The following is a 14,622-nucleotide window of genomic DNA, read 5'->3' on the forward strand; positions in this document are numbered from 1 at the left end:
ACCTGTGGTCGGGTCGACGAAATTGTCTTGGTGATACACTGTGTCATGCCGAAGGTCCATATTACCGGTCGCGTCTTGCAGAGGCTCCAAGCTGTTTAGCCCCGCCATTCGTCTGTTAACGGTAATGATGGCCTTCAGGGCATTGCCGTCCCGCTTCTCGACTTGAAAAAGGTCGGGCCCCTCCTGACGACCATAGCAACTAGCCACGAAACTACTGTCACTGTCATTTCCTCGGAACCAACTTTCGCACAACCCAGTAGCAACTAGCCACGAAACTACCCTCACTGTTTGTTCCTCGGAGCTAACTTTCGCACAACGTAAGGAGAAGGCGTTTGAATCTGCCTTTAAAATCCTTGCTCAAGTGCTAGCCAAATGATCCTTCGTCCATGACGTGCGCTCACATCCGCGTATAATGAACTAGAATACCAATATAGAGGCTCTGTAATACCAATGTCCTAGTTCACCCGCGCAGTTGGCACAGTAAACGCGTAGGCCGACCTGTGAAGGCTGCTTGGTCGTTTGGGTTGCAATAAGTAGAGGACGCTCGTGACGAGTCAGACTTTAGTCAAAGTTAAAGATGTCAAAACCACAGTCGTTGTAGTTGCAAAAAAAAAATTAACAATGTGAAGTTTTTGTAATTTGTAATTTAAACATAAATGAATTAATTGATTGAGTTTTAATTTATTCAGAAGCTATAATGTGCAGTCAATGATGTTCACTAGGGGGCTGGATGCCGCATTGGGCACCCGAAGTGCACCTAGTGGAGATGTCATTTATCCACGCATCGAATTTCTTAAGATGGCGGCGCCCATTGTGGACGTAACGTTCGCGTACAATCAGCGTGAAGAAAATTGATCCGTTTCATTATTTGCGCCATTTGAAGCAGCAATGGAAATTGAAGATCTACCGGAAAGCCTTCTTCTAGAGGTGTTTCAACACCTGAAGTTCAAGGACCTTTGTTCTTGCGCCAGGTAATCTACCATTTGTGTTACTTACCTGGCGAGATGTCCATTCGACATTTGCCTCTGCGAATTCGGCAAACGTCTGTTCTGGGCTTTCGCGAACTACGTTCTGAACGCACAGTGTATGGATAAGTTAAGGCGAATCATAGAGCTTGAGATTGGACGAACTGCACGTGCAAATTCTTTGACACGCGTACTACTGGGCACAATAAGTTCGCGCGTTAGCTGTCGATTGTCATCAGAAAAAGCTGACGGCTGTTTTTGTGTGCAACTGCTTGGCGTCCGCCAGCAGAAGCATTCAGCGGTCGTTCATATTTTTTATTTCTTGCTCGACCGTGCAGCGTGCCGATGTTCTGACTACGCTCCTAGGCACCACACGGAATTCTTCCGCACGCGAAAAGCGGCAGCAACGCTTTTCTGACCGCTTTGTGTTGATGCCTCGCTAGAAGGACCTGTGTTTGCTTCAGTGGTTCTGTCAGCATCACTCGGATGGTCTCGGCAGCGCCTGACGCTGTGGTAATTTACCGACGCGTTGTGTCTCATTCATTTCAGCGTCTGCCGGCGTTGGCGACGGGTTGCTCGGGACAAGGTGCTGCGGAAGGTGATCGACGTCTCGACGCACCCACTGTCGGCGCACCAGGCATGGCGTCTCCTCCGAACCCACGCCGATGCGAACGTCGTGGAGGTGCGGATATCCGGCAACGCGCACATGTTCTTCTCGAACCGGAGGGCGCAGCACACGTTCACGCCCAAGTTCTTCAAGCACCTCGCGCAGCACTGCCCATCGCTCAAGGCGAGTGGTTACAGCTGTTATGATTTGCGCGAACTGCTGTCGTAATTTTAGAGCCAGTAACTGGCAAAAATTGACCATTGATAAATAAATTGCCAAGGCTGTCTGGGTAAGAAGTGAAACAAGTTCTTCTCAACTTGTGGCATTCAACTCCTTGTGTAGTCGTTGTATTCATGATCATTTGGTTCTTGTATCTTATTGTATGCGGCGTAACCTTCATTTACTATAATGATTTGGTCAAGAGTGAAGTGGTTTGTGCTAATAACAATTCACTAATGTATTTTTTCCTCATGCCTTCCTTTCTGCAGGTTCTCCACCTCACAGATGCCTTCCTTGCACGCAACATGGCAACCACCGACATGTCGGTTTCAAACCTCCCACAGACCTTGACTCACCTTTCGCTGCGCAGCTCCTTCTTCCACCCATATGAGTTCTTTCGTCCCGACGTTGGACGCCCTCCGCCACGTGGTCTTCAGCTCCTTGACCTTGCCGACTGCAACCTCATGACGAGCGTTGAACTGGGCCGGCTGGAACACTGGCCGTCCCTCGGTGCATTGAGTCTGGAAGGTTGTCACCGCGTCAACGACGGAGGCCTGAGCAACATCCTGCCACTCATCAGCCATCTCGTTGCCCTCGACATTGAGGGGACCGACATCAGCGACCATGGTGTGGAGATGATCCTTCTGCATGGGACCAACCTTCGGTACTTGTTTCTAGGCCACACAGCGTGCACGGGCGAGTCGTTTGTGAAGGTCTCGAGGCGTTTCCGGCGGGATAGTCGCAAGTTGCGGCTTTCTCACATCTGCCTCCGGAGGACGCTGGTGAAGGACGAGGCGCTGTATCGGCTCCTGGAGATGGTGCCTTGTCTGATGTGGCTGGCGGTGACCAGTCGCCACATGTCGGCCGAGGTGAGGGCCAAAGTGAAGGAGGCCGTGCCCAGCTCGTGCCAGTTTGTGCAGTTCCTGCCGTTCTACATCAGCGCGAGCACCTTCTGCCGCCACTTCGCCTCCGATGTGGTTCAGAACTTGAAGCTGCCTGTTGCCCCTCTTGGCTAAATGAGGCACCGGTTCAATGAGGAAGAGTGAAAAGCCTGGCTGCTGGAAACTTGTGCCGTTTCATAGTGTGAAAAATCGCACTGTTGCTGGTGATGTGCTGTTTATTCAACCTGAAAAGCTGTTGTGTGTGTTCCGCCATGGGAGAATGGTTCAAAAAGCCACTGACTCCACTGTCTGTGCTGTGACAGACGAGGCCTTATGCAGCTAGTTGAAGTCATGAAGTGGGCTTACGGATGTGATGGGCACCCTGCATCTGTTGTTTCATAAAGGTGGCACTCCACTTCCACAAGTGGAGGTGCATATTTATGTGCAGGACTTTATGCAATGATGGGCCATGAATGTGGAGTAATTTGCTGCTGTGCAAGTTGGCAGCCTTTCTTTGCCTCATAAGGTGCTGAGTTGGGCTGAGAGCTAGGACACGAAGTGTAGCCCCCTTAAGTGTCATGCTCACAGAAAAAGAAAAAGCAATACCTTAGCAAGACAGTTGTTAAAGACCCGCTGTCCAGCATCAGAGTAGTTTCCTTAGATTTGCTATGGTGTTTTGAAGAAAACAGCTCATTGCATGATGCGAAACAAAGAGGTGCCAACACAAATGAACACAAAAATTGGCGGTGTTTAGCTCTGGTTAAACCTGGTGTTACGCGATAGCTACAGCTGGCCCAGTGGAACTTAGTCACGGGATCAGCCACGGCACCGCGCCGCTGGCAGCTGCTCCGCAGCACGTGACGCAGCACGCCGCCACCACCATGGCGCCGCCACGCTGAAGGCTCGAAATGTTACTGTAATGTAGCTATCGCTACAAAAAAGTTACACGTACAAGTGCTTGTTCGTCTCACTTTCTTGCGTTCGTCTGTGTTGGCACTTCTTTGGTCCATATCATGCACCAAATAGCTCAGCAAAAAGTTCTGCATAGCTCATTACATCACGACAGCCAAGTCATCTGCTGGTACCTGTAGCTATTTTTGTGTCAGTGTATGTGCAACCTGGAAGATAGGGAGCCCTTACAGGAATGGCGGTAGTTGGTCATCTGGTTGATTTACCTGATCATATGCATGTTGTCTATTTGTTTTGTTTCTTTTGTTGGCATGCTGATAGATGATGAAATCAGAATGCCTTGTATGGTTTAACTTCTGCTGTGGTGCATTCTCATTTTTCTTCAGTACTCACAGTATTTTCTGTACTGTTCTATTAGTATCATATGTAGATCAATATGAGAGCATAAATATATAAAAAAAAATATTTGCACTAGAATTGTAACTGTAATGCAGCAAAACCCTTTATTTTATTATTCTTACTGGCTCATTAAAGCATTTCTGTTCTTCATGGGTACTGACAAGTTTGTGATAGCAGAGAGCAAACAACTTGTTTCTGTTGTGAGCTGTGATGAAGGGTCTTTCTGAATGCTTCTCTTTTAATACGATAGCATTAAAAGCATCATCGGGAAAAAATCTTTAGTCGGTCATAAAAGTCGCCCATTAGTGACTAGGGGGAAGTGATATCACTTCTGGTAAACACATTAACAGCTTCTAATGCTATCGCATTGGCCAACTCTTAATGTAATTAGGTGTCTCTGAATTTTTTAGATGTGGCACTTGAACTGCAACTGCAAGTGTTCTTTGATCATTTTGAGTTGAAGGTGCCATATATTCTTCCCCCATTCCCTCTCATTGTTAAAACAGATGTTCGTTTGAAGTACTGCATAAAACACTTTCAAAACATCAAAAAACAGGCCATTGAAACCTGGCTGCATGGTCTGAGGCAGTGCTTCGTGTGGCTTGGAAAATTTACTGCCGAACCTATTGAACAGTCGCCAGCAAAAGTTAATGGGATGAGTTCACTCGGGAATAAATTTACTGTAGTGTTGCTTTGCAACCCAGTCAATAGCGGTACAGGCAGGCAGATCGTATGAATCCCCTCTTATTTGCACGCATTATAGGCTATTGACTCGCATGATGCAGTGTAGGGAATGCTGTGCCAACATGCACCATTGCATTGAACGTGCTACATGCTGCTGCAAATTAGTGGTTTTTGATGAAATTGCACCAAGGCTGTGCCAAGTGCTATTCTAGAAACCAAGAGCTGGGGCAAATGTGAAGAGGCTGAGGATCCCACATAATGTGCAGAGCATAGGCATGCACAGATCTTTCTATAAAAGGGGAGAGGGAGGCAAAGTTCATTGTAGCACCTCTTTATGTCTTTTGATCTGGTTTGGTTTATGGTGGTTAACATCACAAAGGGGCTCAGGCTATGAGGGCTGTGGATAATTTCAACCACCTGGGGTTCTTTCACATGCATTGACATTGCACAGGACACAGGTCTCTGGAATTTCGTCTCCATTGAAATGCGACCGCCATAGCCAGGATCAAACCCGCATCTTTAGAGTCAGCAGCCGAGTGCCATAACCGCGGAGCCACCACAACGGCTTTTTATTTATTTATTACAGATACCTCAAGGGGCCTTGGGTGAGGGCTTTCATGTCTTCTGGGCTGCAGGGAACAATATGGGGCAAAATTTGTACCCCCCCCCCCCCCTCCTCAGTCTGTTAAGGGGTCGATTGCCCCCCCCCCCCTTGTGTACGCCATGGTGCAGAGGCATGACTGGTTTCTTCTCCCAATTTGTGACCAGAAAGGTGGTGGACAGAACCCAATCCCATCCTGTTTAGCTTTCCTGACTTTTACCACTTACTCTCGGTACACACAGTGCACGTTTTGCACGTCTGCTTCAATGGTGTTGCGAACAGTGCCCCAAACGATCGTGGTGAATGCATATGCAAATTAATTCTTTTTTAAGAGGCTGAAATAGTGCGAAATTTCGGCCCTGCTTGATTTATAGGGCCTTTGCACAGCACCGTCACTTGTCCCATAAGGTCAGTGTAAGGCTGCAAGAAAGGTTCCGAACATGCTCCTGTTAATAGCTCGATTCTGTGGAACTCATTCACACTCGCTGCAACTGTGCCATCAACATCCGAGCTTCCAGTTTATTTTATAGTAGCACCACATTAATTCGAACTTTCAGCATAGAAAGGTGGTTGTTATAAATACGAATGAACTAAATTGAGCCACTTTCAATCATGGGGTGGCATTCTCCGTGGGTTTTGGACGCGTTTTCTTGAGTTTGTGTCATTGGTAGACGCTGTGCGCCACACGAGCTCAAATTCTAGTTGCAATGCAAGGAAGTCTGACCCGAGTCTCTTCATTGCAAACACTTGAAGTGACGAAGCACATGGGAGGAACACAGTAACGCAGAACCCACCAGCGGTGGAAAGGTGCTTCTTGAGACAAGGACTGCACATGCACGATAAAAGGCTTTGTCACAAGAGATGTGACTGTGTTGGACTCCAAAGAGCCCATGCTGCGTCGTGAAAGAGTGATCGCACTGCTGCTGCAGCTTTGTAACGAAGCAAAGTAGTTGCGCTTGTTCCGAGAGAGAGAGAGAAAAACTTTATTGATGGAGAGCAATTGATGGGTCTCCGCACGACCCCACTGCGCTCAAGTGTTTATGTCCCTAAGGTCCATAACACTGGCAGCCCGGCCAATGGCGATGGTCTGCAAGGCCGGGTCCGAGCGCAGCTGGGTCTCCCAGTCCTCCCAGGTCTTGAGGTCCTCTAGGCCGCGCGGGGGAGGGTCCGCCGGGCAGTGGGAGAGGTTGGGGAGGGAAGAGGTGAAGGGTTTTGGGCACAAGGTGCAGGCAAGAGCGGGGAAGGAGGGAGGATAGTGGGCTAGGGTCAGGGGTCAGGGGATTGTGTGTGTCTGTAGTTTGCGCCAGAGTGTTGCGTGTTTGTTATCTAGGGAGGGGTGGGTCGGGGGGTGGAGCTGGCACGAGGTTCTGTAGGCCTGCGTCACGAGTGCGCTGAACGAGTGCATTCGCTCACTCGTCCTCAATCCGAGGCCACCGGAGCCCAGTTTAAAGAACCTCGGGCTAAAAGGTTGGCGGCTTCGTTTCCGGGATTCCCAGAGTGGGCAGGCACCCATATAAGCTCAGCATAGAGGGATGGGGGTGCATCGGGCGAGCCCAGTATGCCAAAAGCAGGAACTTGGACTCAGCCTCGCGCAAAATTTAGAATTGCAGTTTTAAAGTTTGTTAAAATGTACCGGGCTTCCGTGCGTGTGATGGCAATTGCAATGGTGGCTTCCTCTGCGGTGTCCGGGGGGAGAGGTAGTGTGAGGAGGGCAGATAAAGAGGAGTCCACCAGCTGCGGTTGCTTCGTCACCCGTGCAAGCAGCGTCCACCCATAAGGCATCCTCGGTGGAGTGCCTTCGCACGAGCTCTGTGGCGCTGCTCATGATGGGAGGGGGGCATATTTCTTGGCAGTGGCTTGATGACCAGCTCTTGGTGAAGGGGTCAAGAAATGGGGAGGAGGGTTGGGTTGTTGGCCAGTATTCTGATTGCAAGGGAGTCCAGGATATACCGGCCTGTGGAGGTTTCTGTAAGCCTTATGTATTTGGCCTATCGGTAGGCCTGAAACGATCGCTGTGATCGAGTTCCCCAACAGAGTTTATTCAGTCGGTGCCTGTTTGAGAGTGCTTAGTTAGTTATCCTACAGTTGACAACTTAATAAACTTTAAGCGAGCTAAAGCAAATGGAAGGCGTACTCGACGTATATCCAAATGGGAAAGTTGGCAGTCGTTTCTCATCTCCAAATTCTAACACAGATACGCATAAAGTGTACAGTAGACTAAAAGCACTTAAAGGTCATAGTACACATTAAATTCCTCTTGTTAGCACTGCTGGCGATATACTCGAGCACGAAGCAGATGCAGTAGGCAAACACTTCGAGTACACTTTTAGATGAGCACATTATACAGATTCCTTCTTGAGAAACAAGCTAGCTAAGAAGCAGAAACTTATTCACAATAAAAGGCCATCTGTGGGAGGATACAATAGCTCATTTACTTTACAAGAGTTGGCGGTTGCCTTAGGCACATGTGGCAACTCAACAGCAGTAGGCCCTGACAGGGTCACATACAGAATGCTCAGGCACCTGCATGGAGAAACTGAAACTGCCCTGTGCCTGTTTAATAAGATATGTGCTGCTGAACGTCTTCCAAAAGCCTGGAAAGAAGCGATTATTATCCCGGTATTAAAGCAAGGCAAAGAAGCCACACTTGCGGCCAGTGATCAGCCAATTGCCCTAATGAGCTGTTTATGTAACCTCTTTGAAAAAATTAGGTGCGGTTCGACTACTGCTGACCCTGGTTAGAGAGCGAAAGCTATGGTGTGTGGGGTAAGAAGATGCGGCTTGGCCTCTAACGTTGAGTGCGTTCCACACACTGGATAGGCAGTTCGGCCACCCTGCCAGGTGGCGGTTAAATTAATGGTTGATCCCGAGAGGTTGTCACCTAAGGACACTGGCTTATTTTTGCAGTGGCGCCTGTCTGCCACAACGGTGTCGGTGCTAATGTATGCAGCCCACATCTCTCTCTCTCCCCACCGCCATGTACCTCAAAGTGCTATTGAGGCGTCCACTGGCTCAGGGAGCCAGTTATGCGCCTTCCTTTCCTCAAAATCATCCAGTGTAGAGCGTTGTCAACGCTAAAGCCAATGAACACAATAAACACGGACGGTTTATAGCTTCAGTGCTGCGTTTCTGCTACAAGGCTGTGAATGCCTCAGCGCGCATCTTTTACTACTGCGACATAACTTAAAATCGACTGATGTGTGCGTCAGTCCACCGTCCCAGGGCGCCAGTTATGCGCTTTTCATTTGCTTTTGAAGGAATTGAAGATTGGTTTTGAAGAAAGGAAATGGCCCAGTAATTGTCTCACATATATCGGTGGACACCCGACCCATGCTGTAAGCGGTTTGACCTCTGGCTCACTTGAAGGTCAAAACCGTGAGCACTGTGAAATTATTACGAGGTAGCGTAGTGAGCTTTCACTTCAAAAATGATCAGCCGTCGCCTTGTGCATTTCCTTGAATTCGTTGGCCTTCTTGACCAGCACCAAGCTGGATTTACCTAACCTAATCGGTCAACCACTGAGCGGCTCGTTGCCTTTGAATCTTACATAAGGGATGCCTTTGTGCATGAACAGCACTGTTTATCTGTTTTCTTTGATCTAGATAAAGCATACGATACCACATGGCACTATGGTATAGTCCGCGATCTGTTCGTCTTTAGGATCTCTGGGAATACGCTGGCCACCATCCTGCGTTACCTGTCTTAACGGACATTCGAGGTCTGTGTAAGAAATTCTTTATCTAAGCAGTTTACACAAGAGAATGATATCCCTCAAGGCAGTGTTCATCTGCACGCTTTTCATAGTCAAAATGAATTCATTGAAGAGCATCCTGCCTTAGATCAATATCCTACTTTGTTTTGCTGTCCAAAAAGAGTACAAATTTTTTGGCATCATGGTCGATGAAAAGTTTACATTCATTAGACACATTAGGCAGTTAAGACTTAAATGCATGAAATCAATGATCCTTCTGAAGATCCTGTCACATCAGTCTTGGGGCAGAGATCGTGACTGCCTGCTGAGTCTTCTAAATAGTGTAGTTCTATTACATATCGATTACAGCTCAGTAGTATACAAGTCAGCACAAAAAAGCACCTTAAAAATGCTCGAAGCAGTGTACCACCTGGGTCTGTGGTTGGCTACTGATGCTTTCCATACAAGCCCAGTTGCCAGTTTATACGTTGAGGCAGACAGATGGTCACATGAACGGCGGAAGTACACAAGTTCAACATACGCTACAGAGGTATTATCTCATGCTGACCACCCATGCAATGTGCTATTGCAAAACCCAACCAGTGCACTGCTCTTTTCAAATTGACCATGTGAAACCCCACCTTTACCCATTAGAGTCGCCGTACTTGTCCAAAACATGAACATACCAATCTTCAACATTCTGGTAACTTCTTCTAAAGACTCAATTGCTCCCTGGGAAATCTATCCAGTTGACTGCGACACATCTTTCAGTGAGGTTGGCAAGAATGGGTCGCCAGTTGGCATAAAACAGCATTTCCTGTCCCTGCAAGCAAAATATCAGTGCTCAGAGTTTTACACTGATGCTTCAAAGGCATCCTCAGTTTCATGTGCAGTTCAGAGTTGTCAATTTTTCGAAACAAAAACAATGAACACACGCACAAGCATATTGACTGCAGAATGTCGTGGTATCCTGTTGGCTGTTAGGTACATCCTGCAAAAGAAAATCTCAACCTCGGTTATTTACTCAGATTCCTTAAGTGTGATTATAACCCTGTCCTCTGGGAAACCCTTTTGAAGTCCTGTAATGAATTCCCTCCTGAAATGTCTTATGTCTGCACGCACACTGAACCTTAAAATTACAATATACTGGGTACCAGGTCATAGTGGCATAGATGGAAATGAGGAAGCTGATAGGTTTTTCGTGTCAGCTGCCAAACAATCATATCGATGGGAACCAACTTCCATACCAGGACCTCAAGCCACATATCAGGACTGCACTCCGCAAAGAGCGGCAGCAGGATTGGGATGAAAAAACAGACAACAAACTGCATGCACACAATAAAACCACGGATTGGGAGGTAGAATTCTAAGAAGTTGCTTTCTGTAGACTGAGGATAGGACATACATACATCACGCACTCACATCTTTTAAAGGATACTCCGGCACCACACTGTGCGGGATGTGGAGGCCACATCTCAGTTGTCCATACATTAATCACATGATCCAGACTGGATATGCAAAGACGACAGCACTTCCCTGAACTATACAAATTTAAAATACCAATGCACCCTTCTTTATATTTAGGTGATCACCACATGTTTTCATCGGATAGGGCTTTTAAATTCTTAACTTATGTAGGCTTTTTAAAAAGAGGTCTCTTATTCCAAGTAAGCTGAGCCCCTCGTCTTTGCTGAGGAGAATGCTGAGCTTAGCCTTAGCTGCCAGATGCCTCGCCCCTCTTGCTCAAGCAAGGATTGTGGTTCAGGCTGCCTGGCTTCGTCTTTTATATATAATTAGTCTTACCACGATATTTAGGCACTATATATACAGCACTTTAGTCCATTCTACCCTCTGTTCACGCTATAAACATGCACATAGTCACTACTCTTAGGCCCTATACAACTGGTGTTGATATTAACTTGTGCACATTCTTGCCTGAGCCAACCAAAAACCTTGAGTTTGGCGCTCTTTGGTCTTAGATGCCCTTGTGCCAAAAAAACCCAGAATCATCATTAACTGTTCATGAGTTCACAGGATAAACTAGCAACTGTAAGCAGCGGCCCTCTTCTTGCAAGTATTTTTTGCGACGCAGGAAGCGAGTATTGCCCATATGAATTGCTTAAGCTGTGGTAATGAAAATGGCCAGCTTTAAAATTGATATGTGCGGAAAATGAGCACCATACAACTGCGAAACTTTAAGGGTAGAGGAGAATGTGCGGTGAACGTTTCATTTACATGTATGCCCCCTTGAAAAACCTCTGTATTTGCCCTCAAGTACTATGGGGCCAAATTAAAAGTGATCACTCAAATGCCAGATTTCTCCGCTGTGCAGAGAGATTCTTCTGCATCCAGTTAATGAGTACATGTTTCACTGTCTCCATTAAACACACACATGAATCACGAAAGTTGTATACTACAGCTGAAAGTAGCCAGGCACAACAATTTAGTTTTTTCAGAAGTACTGTTTGTGTTTCATGCCGGCCTGATAGTAAATGTGTAGTATCACAGTGTCCTTAGGCATTGAAAAGAGAGGATGTTTTGAAGGCCCTCAGCAGTGCCATACTTAAAACAGTAGTGCCAAACTTCAAAGGAGTATACACACGGAATTTTTGCTTGCGCGTTCTCTTCTTTCGAATGATGTGTTCTATATCTGAGCACCTAGATTGCCCCCTCATAGTATTTCCCTATGACTGCTAAATGTTTATATAATTTAATTTCTTCTTGATGCTGTTTCGGTTTGGGTTTCATCAACCTAACAATGGCTATGTTGCACAAGGAGCATTTAGTCAGGTGAGAAATGGAAAAAAACTGCAATTTAAGGGCTGCTACATTGCTTGTTGTCATTCGAGCCCTTCAAGCAGGCTTGCTTAAGCATTGTAGAAACTTAAATATTATGTATCAGCAATTATTTTACAGTTTTTCTAGTGCCTCTCCTGGCCTAGATACTCCTTACCCATCACAGCCATTGTTCGTTTAACGACACCAAAAAGCCGTAAGAGGAGAAATTCGAATGTAAATTATTTAATGGTCATTGGCAAATACCATATGGTGATCCATCTACTCCAATGTCTTCCGTATTATTACTAAGTCCCCAAACTTTCTGTGATGTAAAATTTGAAATTCTGCTAATTGAGAATAAATAATTACAAAATTTAACCGTAGACATCAACTATCACTTCAGAATGCACCTTGTGCTATATTTGGAACCTAGGTATGAATGTGGTGTAAATTCTTTTTTTACCACCGAGCTTTTCAAGGCAGTTAAAGTCACCTTTGCCATCAGGCTTGTAAGCTGATAGGGGACGCGAGCTTTTTAATGTTTTTTTAATATCCTTGAGGCAAAGCATACTGGGTTGAAGTGCTAAGGGGAAGGTGGGTGTAGATGTGTAAAGGAGGCATTGCGAGTCATTGAGAAGGAGAGGGCATTGAGAGAATTTAGTGGAGTAGGGAACGCAAAGCAGGGCAATTGGGCACACCACTGTACAGCTTGAAACATATCGGATAGCAGTGGCACGACGGTGATGGCAGCTGCTGCTGCATGGGAGGCTGCGTGCATTGCAATATATGAGGCTTGGCTTTGCTCAGTCGGCACAAGCACATCTAAAGCTTTCCCTATTAATGCTAACATATCCAGCGCTTCTGTATTCTGCATGCTGTCATTGTTTTCTTGGGGAGCCTTTGGCCATCTTTGGTCTGAGCAGTTTAAGTTTGTGTTATAATTGGTATAATACTTCTTTTATAATTCTCCCGAGTTCTCAAACTACCCTCTGATTTTAGTTATATACATGCGAATGAGGTCAAATAATATTTTTATACTGTCAATTCTACTATTGTCCACAAAAACAATAGCATAAAAAACAAGAATGTGGCTGCTAACACACAATTCCTTCGGAAATTACTTAAATCCACGATTTTTCACCAAATTGCAGGAAACTAGGGACTGTAATCATTCTATTGAAGAAAGTATGCTATTAAAATTATGCCTCTATAGTCCTTTAATGCATGCTTGTTCATGCACTACCATTTGCCCTTTAAGAGCTGAAACGCACAGATTTAGGGCAGTGATATTAAAAGAATACAATTTCACTTCCCTTTTAATTTTGTTGTCACCAAATACACACATTGGCACAAACCTACTTTTTTACCCACCTTTATGAGGTGATGTTTCAGTGTGTAGGTGCAGTTTTAGGGGCCACGAAAAGGCCAGCATTTGTACACTTAACTAGGTTTCTTTTTTGTAGTTGCAAAGTGTGCTGAAGGTTAGGTAGAATATAGGGGTGTGGTATATTCGAAATTTCGAATACGAGTCGAATATGTTTCATATTGGGTTCATATTCGTATTCGAGGAATGATATTCGTGAATTTCCGAATATTCGAAAATTTGCGAATACTCGGCAGCGATCGTATACCGCGCCGACTTTCGTAAATTTGGTTGTGGCAAAAGCTCAATATCTGGGCAAATTATCTGAATATAGAGTTTAAAGTTCCAGGAAAACAATATAACGGCCCTGTTCTCTCTCTTCTCCATCGTTTATCGCGCGGACCGACCGCATTAATTCCGATGCCGCTAGGCTTCACCTTGTGCGCAATTCCGCAAGTGGGCTTTCCCACATACCACACGTGCTGCGAACAATTTCATGGGGGACGACCCACTTCTAACAATTTCAACGCGAAAGCGCGTTTATTTTTTTATCGTTGCGTAATATGTTATATAATTAACGCCCACACCCATGGCATTCGTTCTGTCACCTTAACCGTCAGAGTGTGTCCACCGCCGTCTTTTTTTTGGTCAACTACGTTATGCGGGAAAGCCTACTTGCGGAATTTTGCGTGACGCTCCCGATGTGGCGAGTCGAGGTGTCACAACAGGACAAGCGAACCTGTAAAATTCCCGCCTATTGCATGATGCACTTGAAACCATGCGCCTCTTAAGTGGGCATAACGGCACGCGTGACAACGTTCCGAGGGCCCCAAAAATAACCTGGCCGCGTAGTTTTGGTTTCTGTGCTTCGCCACTCGCCCGTGGCAATGGCAACTGTCTGCCCGCGCACTCGCCAGTAGTGCATTCTTAGCACCGTGCAATCTTAACACCATGCCGCTTTCAGACGCTGACTGACGCGTCGATGGTCATTTTTATTTTCCTTTTTAAAAGCAGTCTCGTCATTCCGACGTCAATGTGTGTTCCCATCTCGCTCACGGTCGCGATTTCTTCCAGCGCGCCTAAACTCGGTTCTCGTCACGGGATTGCAGGTGTTTGCACGATAGAGCTGCCTCATATGACTACCACGTTTTCGGTAGTTTTTGTTTTCGTGGCCGCGGGGCATTTTATAAATCGACCTTCAAATAACCCGGGCATTTCTGCCGGTTCTTGGAACTACGAATTAATGAGCTTTTACTAGCCATCATTTTATTCTTGTTTCCAGTCATTTCATGTTATGGATTTCATTTTCCCTGACCATATTACAGGTTGTATATTGTTATGCTGTTCAATTAAGTAGTATACATTTCTGCGCATATTGTTTTTTTTTTTATACAGTGATCAGAAACTCTAGTTTTGTTTATTTCAGTTGCAAAGGCCATACACTATTCTGAAAAAAAAAAAAAAATATGAGCAACAATGTTTGCTTGTTTCTTTTATGAATTTATTTTGTGTGCTAACCAGATAT

At 45.9% G+C, this 14,622-nt stretch overlaps 1 protein-coding gene across 1 annotated transcript; it reads left to right on the forward strand.

The window, feature by feature from the left end:
* Window positions 1-792: 792 nt before the first annotated feature.
* Window positions 793-8,382, forward strand: LOC144121895 (F-box/LRR-repeat protein 12-like). Its single transcript, XM_077655334.1, has 3 exons — window positions 793-971; window positions 1,515-1,755; window positions 2,061-8,382. Exons 1-3 carry the CDS (start codon window positions 889-891, stop codon window positions 2,805-2,807), a joined length of 1,071 nt encoding a protein of 356 aa, XP_077511460.1. The 5' UTR covers window positions 793-888; the 3' UTR covers window positions 2,808-8,382.
* The last annotated feature ends 6,240 nt before the right edge of the window (window positions 8,383-14,622 follow it).

This window comes from Amblyomma americanum, chromosome 2 (genome assembly GCF_052857255.1).
Source record: "Amblyomma americanum isolate KBUSLIRL-KWMA chromosome 2, ASM5285725v1, whole genome shotgun sequence".
NCBI classification, from domain to species: Eukaryota; Metazoa; Arthropoda; class Arachnida; order Ixodida; family Ixodidae; genus Amblyomma; species Amblyomma americanum.